The sequence below is a fragment of the Pungitius pungitius genome, chromosome 8, assembly GCF_949316345.1.
Source record: "Pungitius pungitius chromosome 8, fPunPun2.1, whole genome shotgun sequence".
Taxonomy (NCBI): Eukaryota; Metazoa; Chordata; class Actinopteri; order Perciformes; family Gasterosteidae; genus Pungitius; species Pungitius pungitius.
In genome coordinates, this window is record NC_084907.1 from 15,682,187 (window position 1) to 15,697,183 (window position 14,997).

A 14,997-nucleotide genomic window follows, 5' to 3' on the forward strand; every position below is an offset into this window, starting at 1 on the left:
AAAATGTTTGCAATTGAAATGCAGGGGATGTCTTTGCAAGAACACATAAAGTTTTGAAGGATGAAATTGCAGAAATGATCAACAGCTGAGAAGAGTGAGGAATAATTAAGAAAAGGCTGAACAAATGCAGAATTTTTGTTCTCTAGAGCTGAAATTCACTGGAGTGGCACATAAAAAAGACACGGACGTAGTAAGAAACAAATGACGCATGAAAAAAAGGACCAATGTGTGGTTCTGCTGTAATCCTCAAGGTTTCTTTCAGTCTAAAAGAACAAAGTGAATATGCAGGAGCGAGAAAATCGTGCTGCACTTTAATATTTAATTTCAGTGGTTCACATCCAATGTTCAGTGCTCCCACATCCCACAAATTGCATTTATTATGTAACAGTTAAAAAGACCCTGAGGACCTTTTATATTATGAGTTCCTGTACTTAAAGCTGTTATGGGTAAGAGTGTGTGCCTGCTGCGTTAATATTCCCCCCCCACACACACACACACAAACACAAACACAAACACACTAGTTACATCGGTATAAACATTTAGTGTAGTTAGCACACTCTCTTATCCGCAGCATGGTACAACACCATCACATTATCGCTGACATGTGGCAGCTTTTTTCATGGAAGCAGGTTTTAATTTTAAGCCGTACATGGATTTGCTTTATACAGTAAAGCATGTACACGATAAAAGGTTGCATGCTTGTTATTGTGCGTGAAGTAACATCCAACAAACAACAGCGACAACATGTAAACATCTTGTAAACCTGTGTTGTTCCTGCAGACATTTTCTGTCAGCGTTCAGTCTCCTTTTAGCTGCGTTCTCCAAAAATAGCTGAGAAGAACATCTTCCACTGTGGCCCCTCCATGTTTGATAGCGGCTCAATTTGAATGTCTGTTTGCGGAACTATGCTGATAAGAGGGTGAATCATAATGAGCTTCAGTCAGAAAACCAAAGCAACACACCGACCCTGCAGAGCTGAGCACAACTGTAGAGTCTAAAGGAAGTTTAAAACTACAAGTTTCACATTGTGTGACGGATTTGATTCTTTGTTTGACAGCTTGACATTTTAACAGGTTAAGAATAAACATAATTTTGTACATTTTCAAATATTTTGTATTTAGATTATACATGTCCTGATCATGTCCTGTGATCATTTTCTTTCTGTTGGACAGTGGACTTTCATTTTGTGATGTTGGTATTGTGGATGAAAAACATACACTATCACACAGGCCGAGAAGGTTTACTGCACAGTTACTATGGAAACACATCTACCAGCCAGACTCTTGAGTGATTTTCTTTGTAATTTGTTTTGGTTGTGTATCAGTTGATGAGAATCCAGATTGACAATGACTGGACCAAAGAAGCCAACCTCCAAAGACTCTATTTCATTTTTAACCAGCCTCAACTTGTTTTTATGAATCAAATCGCTTCTAGTAATGAAGTTCTGCACGATTCAAAAATGAAGTTGTTATTAAAACTTAACTTTGAACCTTTATTGCAAAGTCTTTCCAACTTGGCAGCTGGTGTGATAAAACATGACTAACAGGAAGTACTGTACGACTCTGCAGACTCTAACGCCTGAGAGTGGATGAGGAGAAAGTGTGGTGAGATTCTTGCCAAATTTATTCCAAAAAAGAAGCAGTAGAAATGCCCAACCAATAACATGCAGACATCATGCATTTCCTTTGTGTGAAAATAACAAACAAAATAACTTGTGTGTAATGACTGCTGGATGTTATGAACTTCTGAGCAGTCACTTTCTGGGGCTCCTTCACTTGAGCAACCTGCTCAATAATGGATTCATCATCTAATTTTGATGTCGCCCCCTCAATTTTGTTAGTTGCTCTCCAAAGCTCTTGGTGTTTCCAGTGTTTTTCCAGATATCAGCACTAAAGGACTTGGACTGCTTTGTAAATTGAACTATTCAGAAACGGATCTGCATGACTCAGCGGCTGCTTTTATACCTCTGTCTCCTACCAGTTCATCACGTCTCTAGAGGAACACAGTGAATATTGTTGCTCTTGGCAGCCCATATTCGTCCCCTGACTCTTCTGACTCAGATCTCTTTGAAAGTTTAGTGTAACTGGCCAGTAGATAACATACTAAGGATGAGTAATAAACACAAGGCAAAGCTCCACTGAGTATTATTTAAAATATGAAGGCTCTCCAGTCAACAGATGATAAAAAACTTGTGTTTATATTTTGTCATCAAAGGCTCAACCAATATATCAGTTGTTAGTATTCATATATATATATATATATATATATATATATATATATATTGTGTTATGCCCATATATGAATTAATATATTTCCCTCCGACACAGTCACCCACACAGCTGGTACCTCAGCAAATCAGCGTATCTACCTGTACCCTTGATGGAAAGCACAAAATGCTAAAATGATCCCAGCTCTGCTCCCATACACTCAATTCAGCGGCTGCATTTGTCAACCCATGCGGCCCAGCATATCCCATCATGCATTATGGCCCCGATTTGATTGTTATATTATATACAGCATTATATTATTATATTGTTATAATGCTGTATATAATGCTCTATATAATGGAGGTGAAGTATATCTTACTAAATTAAATTCAATATGAAGAAGATTGATATCTCTATCTGCATTTCACAAGTTTTTTTTGAGTTATAAGGCTTTCACAGTCAAGCGCTGCAGGTTGCTAGGCAACCAAGGTGGTGTAGTATAACCTGGTGAAAACCAGGAAATCCCCCCGTAGACCAGACCGGCTCGAAGAGTTCGGTTCAGGCTATGCGGCCATTGAAGGACCCGGGCCACGTTGACTCGGTCTTTCGAAAGGATGCAGCCGCCAAAATGAGACCCAGCCGCTCTGTCGCTCTGTACTACTCACCCAATGTGGTCATTCAGTGCTCATGTAAGCCACAGCTCAATCACTCTCACGTGCCCACTCTGCTGCACCTACTTCAGTATTTGAGCCACAGTCACTCCCTCACTTGTTGCCAGATGGGTTTTCCTACCTGTAGGGTTTAGTTTGGTTCCTGTCTACACTCTCCTCGAATGGCTTTGAGTTCCACAGATTTGATTTCGCCATGTGAGCTCCAAGTTTTTCCTGTTGTGTATACTCTCTAAAATTAAGCTTTCGTCATAACTTATTCACTCCTGCAATTGGGTCCTTACCCGACACACATGTATTAAAATGGATTTTACCGTCTGCCATGAACACTTCCACCTTTAAGACCGTTAGATATGGGTCCATTTATTGGTTTTAAGATCATATGGGTAACTCTCAGGAAGTCATTGTAAAAGGGTTCGTTTATTCTGTGCAGTCACAACACATTCCGGTTGGAATGAAAAGATGGAGATGGATGCAAAACAGAGAAAGGTGTCTCATGCAGATCTTAACATTGATAATAATATTTTTTTAAATGACGCATTGCTGTTCTGTTCCAGCATGCACACACACACACAAACTTTCCCTGGGAGGGAACGTGCACGACGCAGACGCTCGGCTGTTTGATGGCTGCAAAGACCTGTTAAAAAATGACATCAACATATTTCAGGTTTCTTACCGCAACTGAAGCACTGGCTACATCTCTCTCCATGGTGTCAACCGTTCATCATCCGCTCAGCCTTTTCTTTGCAAGTGCCTCACGTGCCAGGACACGTTTTCTTCCTTTCGGTCCCACGGTTGTTGAAGTATCACTTCCACAGCTCTCTGTGTCACTGGAGCCGGGGAGTAAATTGGCACAGACTGAATCTCTCTCTCTCTCTCTCTCTCTCTCTCTCTCTCTCTCTCTCTCTCTCTCTCTCTCTCTCTCTCTCCAGCTAAAATGGAGATGAGGTGTGTTCTGCAGCAGGGCTTCTGTCCCTCTCATCTCTCCTCCTCTCAATTGCCTGGCTCACTCTCTCCTGTGTACTCTTTTTCTGTTTCACAAGCAGAAAGAAAATAACACATATTATTATTTTTCTGGAGGGGAAGTTTTGTTCATCTCCTGCTGGCATTTTATTTTTTTCGCCATGGTTTGCGAATTAATGACCTGCTTACAATGCCAGGTCATAGATCGCAAAAGAGAGAAAGCAGCAAGGGAGACAGTTTAAAGGATAAAAGTCATTTCTGTGTTCTTCTAACAGTACCTTTAAATTGCTGATTGTGTGAAACTAATTTTTTCAGCACTGAAGATTTTTGACGAGCTTGAATGTGCAATAGTCTCCAAATTGTTACGACCCACAGGGCACAATGCACAGCACTTCAGACAGAGCTACATCTTTGACTTGTATGTCTTCTTGAAATCTATAAATTATTCTCTCAACAATATAATGATACAATGATATATTGGATTTTGGCTGAAAACAATGTCTGAGACAAATTAACATGACTATTGGTACTTTTAGAGCGTTTACAGTTGTTGCATCAGGCTATAGACAAATCACACCACAGTCATATAGACTTCCTGTCACCATCACAAAGCTAATGGTGGACTAGTGTTAGGCATGATTTTTTACAAAACTTACTTTTTTAATTGCTGCAAAAGTATTAAAAAGGTTTTAAAGAAAATATTTATTTGATGTGTGCTTCAAACATTATTAAACATTAAATCAGTCCAAAAGAACGACAAAGCCATTGTATTTACTGGGTCAAATGTGCTGGCAGCAGCCAGCAACTTGCATTGAAAACGTGCATTTTTCATTTTAGCACTGAGAGATTATTAAAAGATTTTAAAAATGCAGTTTCTCAATGAGCATGTTTGTGGGCTTTTGTGGCTCAGCTTGAGACAATGTGTAATACTTTCAATACTTAAAACAACTGCTTTTGATAATTTACTCCCAGCGAATTACAGTAATGATGTCCTGGATCCTGTGATAGGTTTAAAGTGGTTCCGTTTTGTTGCATACAATTCATCTTTGCCGTTCATGGTCAGTGGCCCTTTGGTAATGGGGGGTAGTACACGACAGACACAGTCAGCTCCCTGCTAATGATTATCTTTTCTTTTCATTCTAGATCACATTTACAGAGAGTGGTCGTGAGCAGATGTGTGTATTTGAGTGTGTAGTAACCAAGATTATTATGAGATATGATTATGTTGTATTAATGCATATTGTTTCGTATGTCTATACCGGTCTGCGTGGAGAGCAGCTAGACTTGGTTCTCTAATGGCTTTCTCCTTCATTTGCTTGATTCATTCTGGAGCCGACACACAAACGAACACACACCCACATGCCCTGCTGACTGAAAGGCTGCATGGATAAGTGGTAGCTCGCTGAAAGGAAGGGAGAGGGAGGAGGTTGCCATAGCAACATTGGCTGGTTGTCGCTTTTATTAGAGAAAGAATATCAGCTCTGCCTCATCCTCCCATCTGAGTCTCTCAATTCTCTTTCCCAGGAATCACTTCCCTTTTTTCTCTGTGTGATCATTTTGTTTTGCGTGCATTGACGTCAGCTGCCTGGGATGTCTACAGGGGATTGTTAGCACTTTCATTTTGCAACACGGCTAAAGATAGAGTAACTTGTTGGATGCTGCACGGAGAAATTGCTAAGAGTTGGCCTTATATTATAAGAATGCAAAGGCAATTTAAAGTACTTCATCAATGCAGAAATGTTGGTAGAAATGCTAGTGTTCTGAAACCATGTGAGGGTGTTTTCATCTTTCAATGAGTCAATCTCCTAAACAAGTAAATTGTCCCTTTGTTCGCCGTATATCTCAACAAAGGCAAGCATGTCTGTCAGGAATGTGACATAGATCAGAAAAAAGCTTGCACGCACAAACATAGTTATCACAATAGCACATGATGGCACATGCTATCCCTTCAAAGGATGCATGTGGACATATTGAAAAGTAGTACACTGTATCCTTGACACAGCCACCCTTCCTGTGACAGCATGCTGTGTGAATTTTATTCATATGTGGTGTGAACCAGCTGGACCGAGGAACAAGCAAAGACTCAAAGTAGAACCCTCCCACATCACAAAAGCAAAACATGCATTTGAATCTGTGTGTGTGTTTGTGTGCACATCCACCGATGTCAGATGATGGAAAATTTGCTGCCATGGTGACAAGCCCAGCAGAATGTAATAGCAGAGGACTGTTGAAAAGCATGCCCATTGCGGGAGTTTGACATTCTTCAGGACCAAAACACAATTGTTATGCATTAAATAGGCACTGTATCGCCTGTGTGCTAGATCACAGGCTCAAAGATAATCACATATTGAGAGCAGCTGTTGGGATAGATCTGCACATCTAAGAATATAAATGTTATAAATAAAGAGCTTCTCCCTGATTCTGTAATATGTTGTTGTTGTTGTGCACACACAAGCAGATGGGTGCAGTTTAGTGGCTTCTTCCTGTGTTTCTCTAAAGAATGTGTTTCAATTAACTAGCAAAGTGTGTGTGGGTGTGTGTATGTGTGTTTGTTTATTGCGTAGGAGAAGGAAACAGGTTTGTGTTTATCAGCCAACTCTCCGTGCAGTGTTGCCATGGCGAAAGAGCTTGGTTTAGGTTCAATCTTATGCATCTACAAATGTACAATCTATGTTTTTTCAAAGAGGACCTGAATATATATTTTGACTTTTTATAAAAGGAAATCACTGGAGGTAAAACTGAAATGATCCAAGAATAAATGGTTTTCCATTCATGAGCATCTTATATAAAATGGACCACAATGACTCTTCACAGCTTAGTGACTCTCTCTGGTGGTGTTTTTTGGTATTGTAACCCAACATTATGGTCACTTTGTAAAAAGGAGAAGGCACATACTATACATCATTTTAATACCTCATTGTTAATATAAAGATTAGCCAAACATGCACTGAATTACGTTCACTCGTCAACTCTGCTGAACAAGTAAAACCTTACAAAGTGCCCACGTCGAAATGCAAGCCGATGTGTAATAATTGATCCTCTTCAGTTTGGGTTTAGTCAACAGCAGTATACTGAATGTAACATACAATACGTTGGTATTTTTTCACACGGTTTAATCTCCAACACCCATCTAGCACTGAGATTCTTTTGCTAGGGATAAAATGAATGGATTGCCATGAAAATAAGAGCCAATATCCAAGGTCTCCAGAAAAGATTAAATACTTTTGTGATACATTTTAGTGCTTTTTCTCAAGTACCACATGCCATATAGCCTCGAAAATACACTGGCAAACTGTCAGGATCCCCAGAGAATGAGTCTCAATGAAGGGAATGAGAGTCAATGATGCCCTGACATCTATTTTTTAGTGCTACCAACAATTCAAATAACCAAATACATCTAAGATTAAATGACAGCTTTACTTTGTGTTCAGTGCTTACCGTATTAGGAAAAATTAGAACACCAGACATTCAAAACAAGGATGGTGAAAATAAACATTTTGGTTTTAACTATTGCATGCCAAGTACTGCACCTGGTACCGAGTGTAATGTGTAAATGTTTCAAGAGTAACACTATCCCTATTCAAACTAAAAGGAAGTGGTGTTAAATAGAAGTACAGTCAACCTTCAATTTCAGGCCAAAATATGGTCAACAGCAAATAGGGATTGTATTGAACAGCAGCCAGGTGTGAGATAACCATGATTGTGAAGCAGATTGCTGCTGATCCTTGCCAACTTTGCATTGATAAGTACAAGTTAAAGTATATATTGTATCACCATCTCAACTCTGGCATTAAAAAGCTGCTATAAAGGTTTAATTATAAAAAGTTGATTATTATTTATTAAAAGTTGTTTCTTGATACCTATCTTAGTAATGTTGTGTTTGCTATGAAATGTTTTTTTTTATTCCACAGTTTCCAGTAAAAAATAAAATACAAAACAAAGACGAACTAGTTTGCTATGTCAACCATCAACGGTGTACTACTCTATTAAAGTAGGAGGTGTCAGACAACTAATTCATTGGGATGGCCATTAAAGTCCTATGTCATTATTCTGTCAGTTTGGGAAATTATGGTTGTATCATGCATTGAGCCCCTCACTGTTCTACTAATTATTACCTCATTAACTTGCAGATGGACATTGAAAAATCAGAGAAGTATATTTTACTCAACGCAGACATCACATTACATGTTATTTAGCTGACGCTTTTATCCAAAGCGACTTACATTGCATTATAACCCATGCATTACATTTTGTTTGCCTGGGGAGCAATTATGGGTTAGGTGTCTTGCTCAAGGACACTTCAACATGGCATATGGGGCAGCTCGGACTGGTGATACATCACGAAGGGCAGGGGACCTGAAACGAGAGGAGAGGTAATTCCCAAAGTAAAACAGGAAGTCACAAAAACAAACGTAGAGACAGGACAAAAAACCCAACTTGACATACAGGTGTGACGGCATTATGTCTAAAAGTGATGAGGAATGTAGCCCAGTACTTAAAGTAAGTAAGTAAAGATCAGAATCAAACAATTTATGTGAAGGGAAGATAGTGAAACAAATTATGCTGAGTAAAAAGTATCTGGGATACTTAAGATTGCTATATATATATTATTAAACCATTCACAATACGAAAAAGCTTAGAGAATATTTGGAAAGGTGTACATTCTAGAAAAATAGTTTAAGATGCTGTGGAGTATCATGCACCTTTTGTCCAACAACGATAACCTTGGAAATGTCTAATTCAATCGCATCATATCATTATCAAAAGACATTTGAAGGTTATCACTGCTTTCCACTCTGGTCGTGGATAAACAAATAAGTGAGATTGACTCTTGGTGAATAGGTCATCAAAAAATGTTAGATAATGAAGATATGAGGAGGAACTCAGGAGTATAAAAGAGTTCAATGGTCATCAGTTCGTTGTACAGAAGCAACATGGGCAAACTACTCGTATGCGTCGGTAAGCTTCTTGCTCATAGAAACATACAAACTGCTGCACATTTCAACTTGTGCAGCAGTTTGTATGTTTAATCTTGTTTATATTGCAGATTGTTTCTCATACTAAACCTGCCTCTTGCATAAATAAAATGTATAAAATTCTGTCTCTTCTGTGTGCAGGACTGGCTCTCCTGCTGCATGTGCAGCTGGGTAATTATAAGCTTTTCATCCATTTACATTCCAATTGTTGTTTGTGTCATATGTTTAGACCGATCTACGTCTGGGACACAATGTAAGAACAATTATTCCATATGCTTCAGGATCATCCTACATCCTCTCCTGTTATTTCACCAACTGGGGACAGTACCGTCCCGGAGCAGGCAAGTATTTCCCCACCGACGTCGACCCATGTCTCTGTGACCACCTCATCTATGCCTTTGCTGGAATGGATGGCAACATGATCAAGACCTACGAGTGGGACGATGTAAAACTCTACGGAGAGTTCCATGCCCTGAAAAACCAGTCAGTACACACATCATTGTAGTGTGACTCCAGCACACATGAAAACACACATCAATGCATACTGTATGCACGCGAGTGGGAGAGGTTAAAGTGGATGTTGTTGCTGCTTGCAGGAACAGCAACCTGAAGACTCTGCTGGCCATCGGAGGATGGAACTTTGGTACACAGAAGTAAGTCAAAATGGCATGAGGATAAATGCTCTCCCCAAGAGAAACGTGTTGCACAAGTTGCAGCTCTCTGACTGTCTTTCTTTCTCCAGGTTCACAGCTATGGTTTCCTCTGCCGCCAACCGCCAGACCTTCATCAACAGCGTGATCAACTTCCTGCGCCAGTACCAGTTCGATGGTCTGGATATCGACTGGGAGTACCCTGGCTCTCGCGGCTCTCCACCTCAGGATAAGCAGCGCTACACCGTCTTGGTCCAGGTCGGTCCCATTGCTATTCAATTTCAAGCTATAGTTAAAGTCAGGTTGTGGTAAGCCAGCATTACCATTGTATTTAAACATTGTGGTTGGCCACAAAATCTATACATGAGATTTCATCACTTTCAATTAAGTTATATTGAAAACGAAGCAATAAGATGCAATCAAATATGAATGAAATTAATAAAACAAAAAATGGATGGTGAAACAACTACTCTCTCCTCCCCATCTGTAGGAACTGATGAGTGCATTTGAGGCCGAAGGCAAGAAGACCAACCGTCCCCGTCTGATGCTGACTGCTGCAGTCTCTGCTGGAAAGGGAACCATCGACTCTGGATACCAGATTGCTGAGATCGGAGCGTAAGTACATGAGCACACGTATTGTTTTACAGACGCCATGACTAAACATTCAATTTCTCATTATGTCTTGTTCCCCAGTGTGCTTGACTACTTCCACGTCATGACCTATGACTTCCACGGCTCTTGGGAGCACAATGTCGGAGAGAACAGCCCTCTGTACAAGGGCCCCTCTGACCAGGGCTCCATGATCTACTTCAATGTGGTGAGTGAGGGCTCCTGCTCTGACTTAATAACAATCAAACAAAGTAACGGATGATCACAGTGACATGAACCTTCTCATGTGTAGAATTATGCTATGAACTACTGGAAGAGCAACGGTGCCCCAGCTGAGAAACTGCTCGTTGGTTTCCCCACATATGGCCACACCTTCCGCCTGGCTTCCTCTGACACCTCTGTGGGAGCTCCTGCTAGTGGACCCGGAGCTGCTGGGCCTTTCACCCGTCAGTCGGGCTTCTGGGCCTACTATGAGGTTTGTCCTTCTTTTTTTGAATCTTTGTGTGCAATGTATACATTAGTAAACTGTATAACATATTGGATATGCCGGTATTCTTTAGATCTTTAACTCTAAATCACCTCCTCCATCAGATCTGCACTTTCCTGAAGCAAGGAGCAACTCAGGCTTGGGATGCCACACAGATGGTGCCATATGCCTTCAAACAGGGAACCTGGGTTGGATACGACAATATTAAGAGCTTCCAGGATAAGGTATGAAGTTACATACATTACGTTCATTTTTGCCAAAAACATCTATGTGTCAAGTTTATCTAAGTCTTTATTTCACTTCTCTTTTGCTCTACAGATTCAGTGGTTGAAGCAGGGTGGTTTCGGTGGAGCCATGGTGTGGAGTTTGGATCTGGACGACTTTAGCGGCACTTTCTGTGGCCAGGGAAGATACCCCCTGATCAACACCATCAAGAGCGGACTGGGAACTGGAGCTTGTACGCATAGCACACACACACCCACTGGTAATGAACAGAAACAATACTGTTCCTATATTTTAAATGATTTGATCTCTCTTCCCAGCCTGCACCTCTCGCACTGTCCCCCTGCCTCCAATTGCACCAACACAAGCCGCTGTTCCTCAGCCAGCTGGCGGCGGCGGTGGCAGCAGCGGTGGCAGCAGCACAGGATCCGGCTTCTGCGCTGGCAAGGCTAACGGACTCTACCCCAATCCAACCAACAAGAACGGCTTCTATGATTGTGACCAGGGAGCTACCTACTCTCAGCACTGCGCTGCCGGCCTGGTGTTTGATAACAGCTGCAAGTGCTGCAACTGGGCTTAAACAATTCATGTTTCTACCTGAATAAATAACACATTTAAAGCACATTCTGAGAACTGTGATGGTTTTATATCTTGTATTTCTTTACAGTAAAATGTATAAAACCTGTAAACCTTTAAAGCTGAATAACGTTAGTCATGGCAGAGTTGCTTTGATCCTCAAACAACAAGGGTTAATTCATCTAATTTACACGGGGCACCATTTTGTTGGGCATGACGTAGGGGTACTGTGTTGGTTAATAATTGTGAAATTAAATCATCGACATTAATAGAATTATTAATAATTTCTAAGATAATTCACAAAATTAATAGATAATGGAGCACCACCCTTAAAAGGGACCAATAACCAAACTATAAATCAAGTCTCATAATTGACATCCACTCATTAAAAGCAAGGAATTGAAGGTTTGAGTTTGTACACCGACTATGTTTCCAACCAGCACTACAGTAAACGATAGCACAAAGAAATCACAGAAAACCTCTCTTTATAGTATAAAAGGGTTTATTAACTTCTAATAATACTAATCAATACCCTTTGAAATCAACAAAAGCTATTATACGATATCCTACTATCTAAACAACAAATAAATTAATTCATGCACGTGGAGGGGGCAAGTTGCTTGGGCAAATTCACATTTCGTCAAATTTACGGTGAGATTAGCCTCAGCCAAACGCTCAAAGAGGTTGCGTACTCTCACCAGATGACTCTCCCAACAGTCACTATAAACAACCACATCATCTAAATAAACTGCACAGCCTTCAAGGCCAGAGATCACCCTGTCCATGAGACGCTGAAAGGTTGCCGGAGCGTTGCATAGGCCAAAACTATAGGCGCTATAGGAGAAAAGACCTGACGGTGTTATAAACGCAGATATTTCTCGAGCTCTGGGTGACAAAGGCACCTGCCAGTAACCCTTGAGCAAATCGAATTTACTGACGTACTTTGCTGCACCTACCCGATCAACACAGTCTTCCATCCGAGGAAGAGGGTAGCTGTCGGGCCTCACTGTTTGTCACACTGTTTACCTCCTGGTAGTCGGTGCAAAATTTAAAAAGAACCATCTGGCTTGTTCACCAAGAGACATGGGGAAGCCCAACTGGAGCATGACGGAACAGCAATATCATTATCCATGTATTTAATCTCAGTGTCCAAAAGACGCAAATTCTCCAATGAGACACGGTAAAAACGTTGTGTGATGGGGACATCATCTCCAACATCAATGTCGTGCTCTGCCATGTGAATACGGGAAGGCGTATCAGCAAACAAAGGTAAAAAGTCCCTGAACAAAGCCGTTAGCTCACATATGTGGTCATCAGACAGATGACTCAACGACTTCTCCAGGGTTGCAAGGGACTCAGAGTTCCTTAGCCTACCCTGCAAGATACCATCATCAGGGCCCGGCACCCCCTCTTCATCACACTCTGCCACTGTGCGTGAGGGTGATGTGGTTGAGCCCGGATCAACAGATCCTGCCAGAAGAACAGGCCTAACCAAGTCGGTCTTAACAACCAGGTCAGAACTGGCAATTTCAGAAGACATGCGGGCATGGTAGGGCTTCAACAGATTGACATGGCATAGTTGATTTACCTTTCTACGGTCAGGGGTTGCAACAAGATGGTTCAGATCGGACAACTTACGTACCACAGTGTATGGGTCACTGAATTTGGCCTGAAAAGAAGAACCGGCGATAGGTAGCAAGGCCAGCACCTGATCACCTGGACTGAAGTAACGTGGCTCTGCTCGCCGGTTAAACAACCTTTTCATCCTCACCTGGGAGGACGCTAGTTTCTCCTTAGCCTTCTCACATGCTACGTACAATCAGTGTCTGAAACCGCTAACATATGTTAACAAACTTGAAGGGGCCTCCACCGCCTTCCAATCCTCCTGTAATACGGCCAGAGGACCACGCACTGTGTGACCAAAAACAAGGTCATTAGGACTGAACCCAGTGCTTTCCTGGGATACCTCTTTAGCAGCAAGTAGCAACCAGTGTAGTCCCTCTTCCCAATCACGGTCCAATTCAGTGCAATAGGCACGTAGCAGTGATTTTAAGGTCTGATGGAAACGCTCCAGAGCGCCTTGACTTTGCGCATGATACACACTGGCTTGGTTAGGTTTTATCCGAAGTTATATCAAAACCTGTGCCAACATATGCAACTTAAAGTTGGAACCCTGATCGCTCTGGATTACCTTAGGTATTCCAAAAACTGAGAAACTGTGACAGAGCTTTCACAACAGATTTTTTAGTGATGTTGCGAAGTGGATAGGCTGCAGTGTATCTTGTAGCTTGACACATAGCCTTTGTGAATTTCAGAAGCAATTCTTCAGAAGGAGCCTTAATAAAATCATCAATAGATGCCATAATGCTACACCTAAGAACTAGTTACGGATTGTACCGTTGGGCACTTTAACTACAAAGATACATAGATCGATACAAACATACATCGACTTAACAGTGTGCAAGCAGATGAGTGTATTTCCCAAAATTCCCCAAATCCTATGGTTAATTCAACCCTACTCCTCAGTGGCTTTGCGGTGGGTACTGATGCACTGAAGCCCGCTCGCACAAAGGAGGACCCAGCTAGCTGGTGACCAACCCTGAACCACGAATGTGCTCCAGAGACAACTGCTCTACCCGCTATCAGCACACAAAAACAACAAACAAGCACAACATGCCCCCAATGGGAACACGTTGCTATGCCTAACAGGGGAGAAGACTGGTAGTGGGAAAACACTCGTACACTAAAAAGTCAACTTACCTTCATCACCCGATGACCCAACAGAAAAAAGGACTGTGTCTCCAGCCAGAACTGGAAAAGAGACCTGGCAAAACCTCTCTCCACCAATGCACCAAACCAAACTTGTAATTAACACAAATAACCAAAACAATAGCATAAAAGCTAAATGTACCAAACAAATTGTGACTTAACACAATCACAAAGGTCAACATGTAACTCCCAATACACAATAGCGCACACAAATGCCCAAAAAGCCATGCAAACCTTTACCCGAATTAAAGAAACCACAAGACCCAACAGAGAGTCACCAAATAGCGCTTAATTACTACCAGACTAGGAGAACACCAAAATAGCCACGGCTAAAATTGGCGTACACAAAATGGTGGCTGATCATGGATGATCAGTGGAAACAGGATGCACCTGAGCTAAATTTTGAGTGACATGGCAAAGGCTGTGAATATTTATGTACAGTTTTTGTTCTTTATTTTTAACAGATTTGCAAAAATTTGCAAAAAACAGTTTTCACTTTGTCATTATGTGTTGTTGTGTGTAGAATGTTAAGGAAAATAATGAAATAAGTGAAGCGCTGTGAATACTTTCCGGACGCACTGTATATCAAACCTACCATCAAAAACATTTCGTGCTACTATTTAGAAATAAACTAAATTGGAATGAGACATTTAAATGTCATGTTCAACCCTTTTAAGGCAAACCTGTAACTTTTAAAGAATGGAGGCCTTACAATTGCCAAACTGCTGATACACAAGGACGGGAAAGGACAAAAAGAGTGATTTTGGTTTGACAAACAGCACAGTTCATTTCAGATGCTGAGCTAGCAGTGTTGACTTGTATTACATTATGTCTAAAGGTGATAAGGCATGTAGCCCAGTACTTAAGGTA

General features: G+C 41.2%; 2 protein-coding genes across 2 annotated transcripts in view; one reads left to right on the plus strand and one right to left on the minus strand.

The window, feature by feature from the left end:
* The window catches only part of LOC119193938 (leucine-rich repeat neuronal protein 2-like), a 6,306-nt gene extending 2,722 nt beyond the window's left edge, over positions 1-3,584 (minus strand). Inside the window, 1 exon segment of the mRNA XM_062563923.1 lies at positions 3,552-3,584. Coding sequence (XP_062419907.1) covers positions 3,552-3,584 — 33 coding nt within the window.
* A 5,155-nt stretch (positions 3,585-8,739) lies between these two features.
* Positions 8,740-11,406, plus strand: LOC119194186 (acidic mammalian chitinase-like). Its single transcript, XM_037448337.2, has 11 exons — positions 8,740-8,797; positions 8,956-8,985; positions 9,096-9,297; positions 9,411-9,467; positions 9,557-9,722; positions 9,955-10,079; positions 10,158-10,281; positions 10,366-10,548; positions 10,665-10,784; positions 10,879-11,017; positions 11,103-11,406. The coding sequence occupies exons 1-11, from the start codon at positions 8,743-8,745 to the stop codon at positions 11,360-11,362; spliced, it is 1,461 nt and encodes a 486-aa protein (XP_037304234.1). The 5' UTR covers positions 8,740-8,742; the 3' UTR covers positions 11,363-11,406.
* Positions 11,407-14,997: the final 3,591 nt, after the last annotated feature.

Bases quoted from the DNA above. Each gene is read 5' to 3' on its own strand.
- LOC119194186 (XM_037448337.2), top strand. From the start codon at position 8,743: ATGGTCATCAGTTCGTTGTACAGAAGCAACATGGGCAAACTACTCGTA. The intron at 9,468-9,556 runs GTAAGTCAAAAT...TTCTTTCTCCAG, and splicing joins TGGAACTTTGGTACACAGAA to GTTCACAGCTATGGTTTCCT. The intron at 10,282-10,365 runs GTGAGTGAGGGC...TCTCATGTGTAG, and splicing joins CCATGATCTACTTCAATGTG to AATTATGCTATGAACTACTG.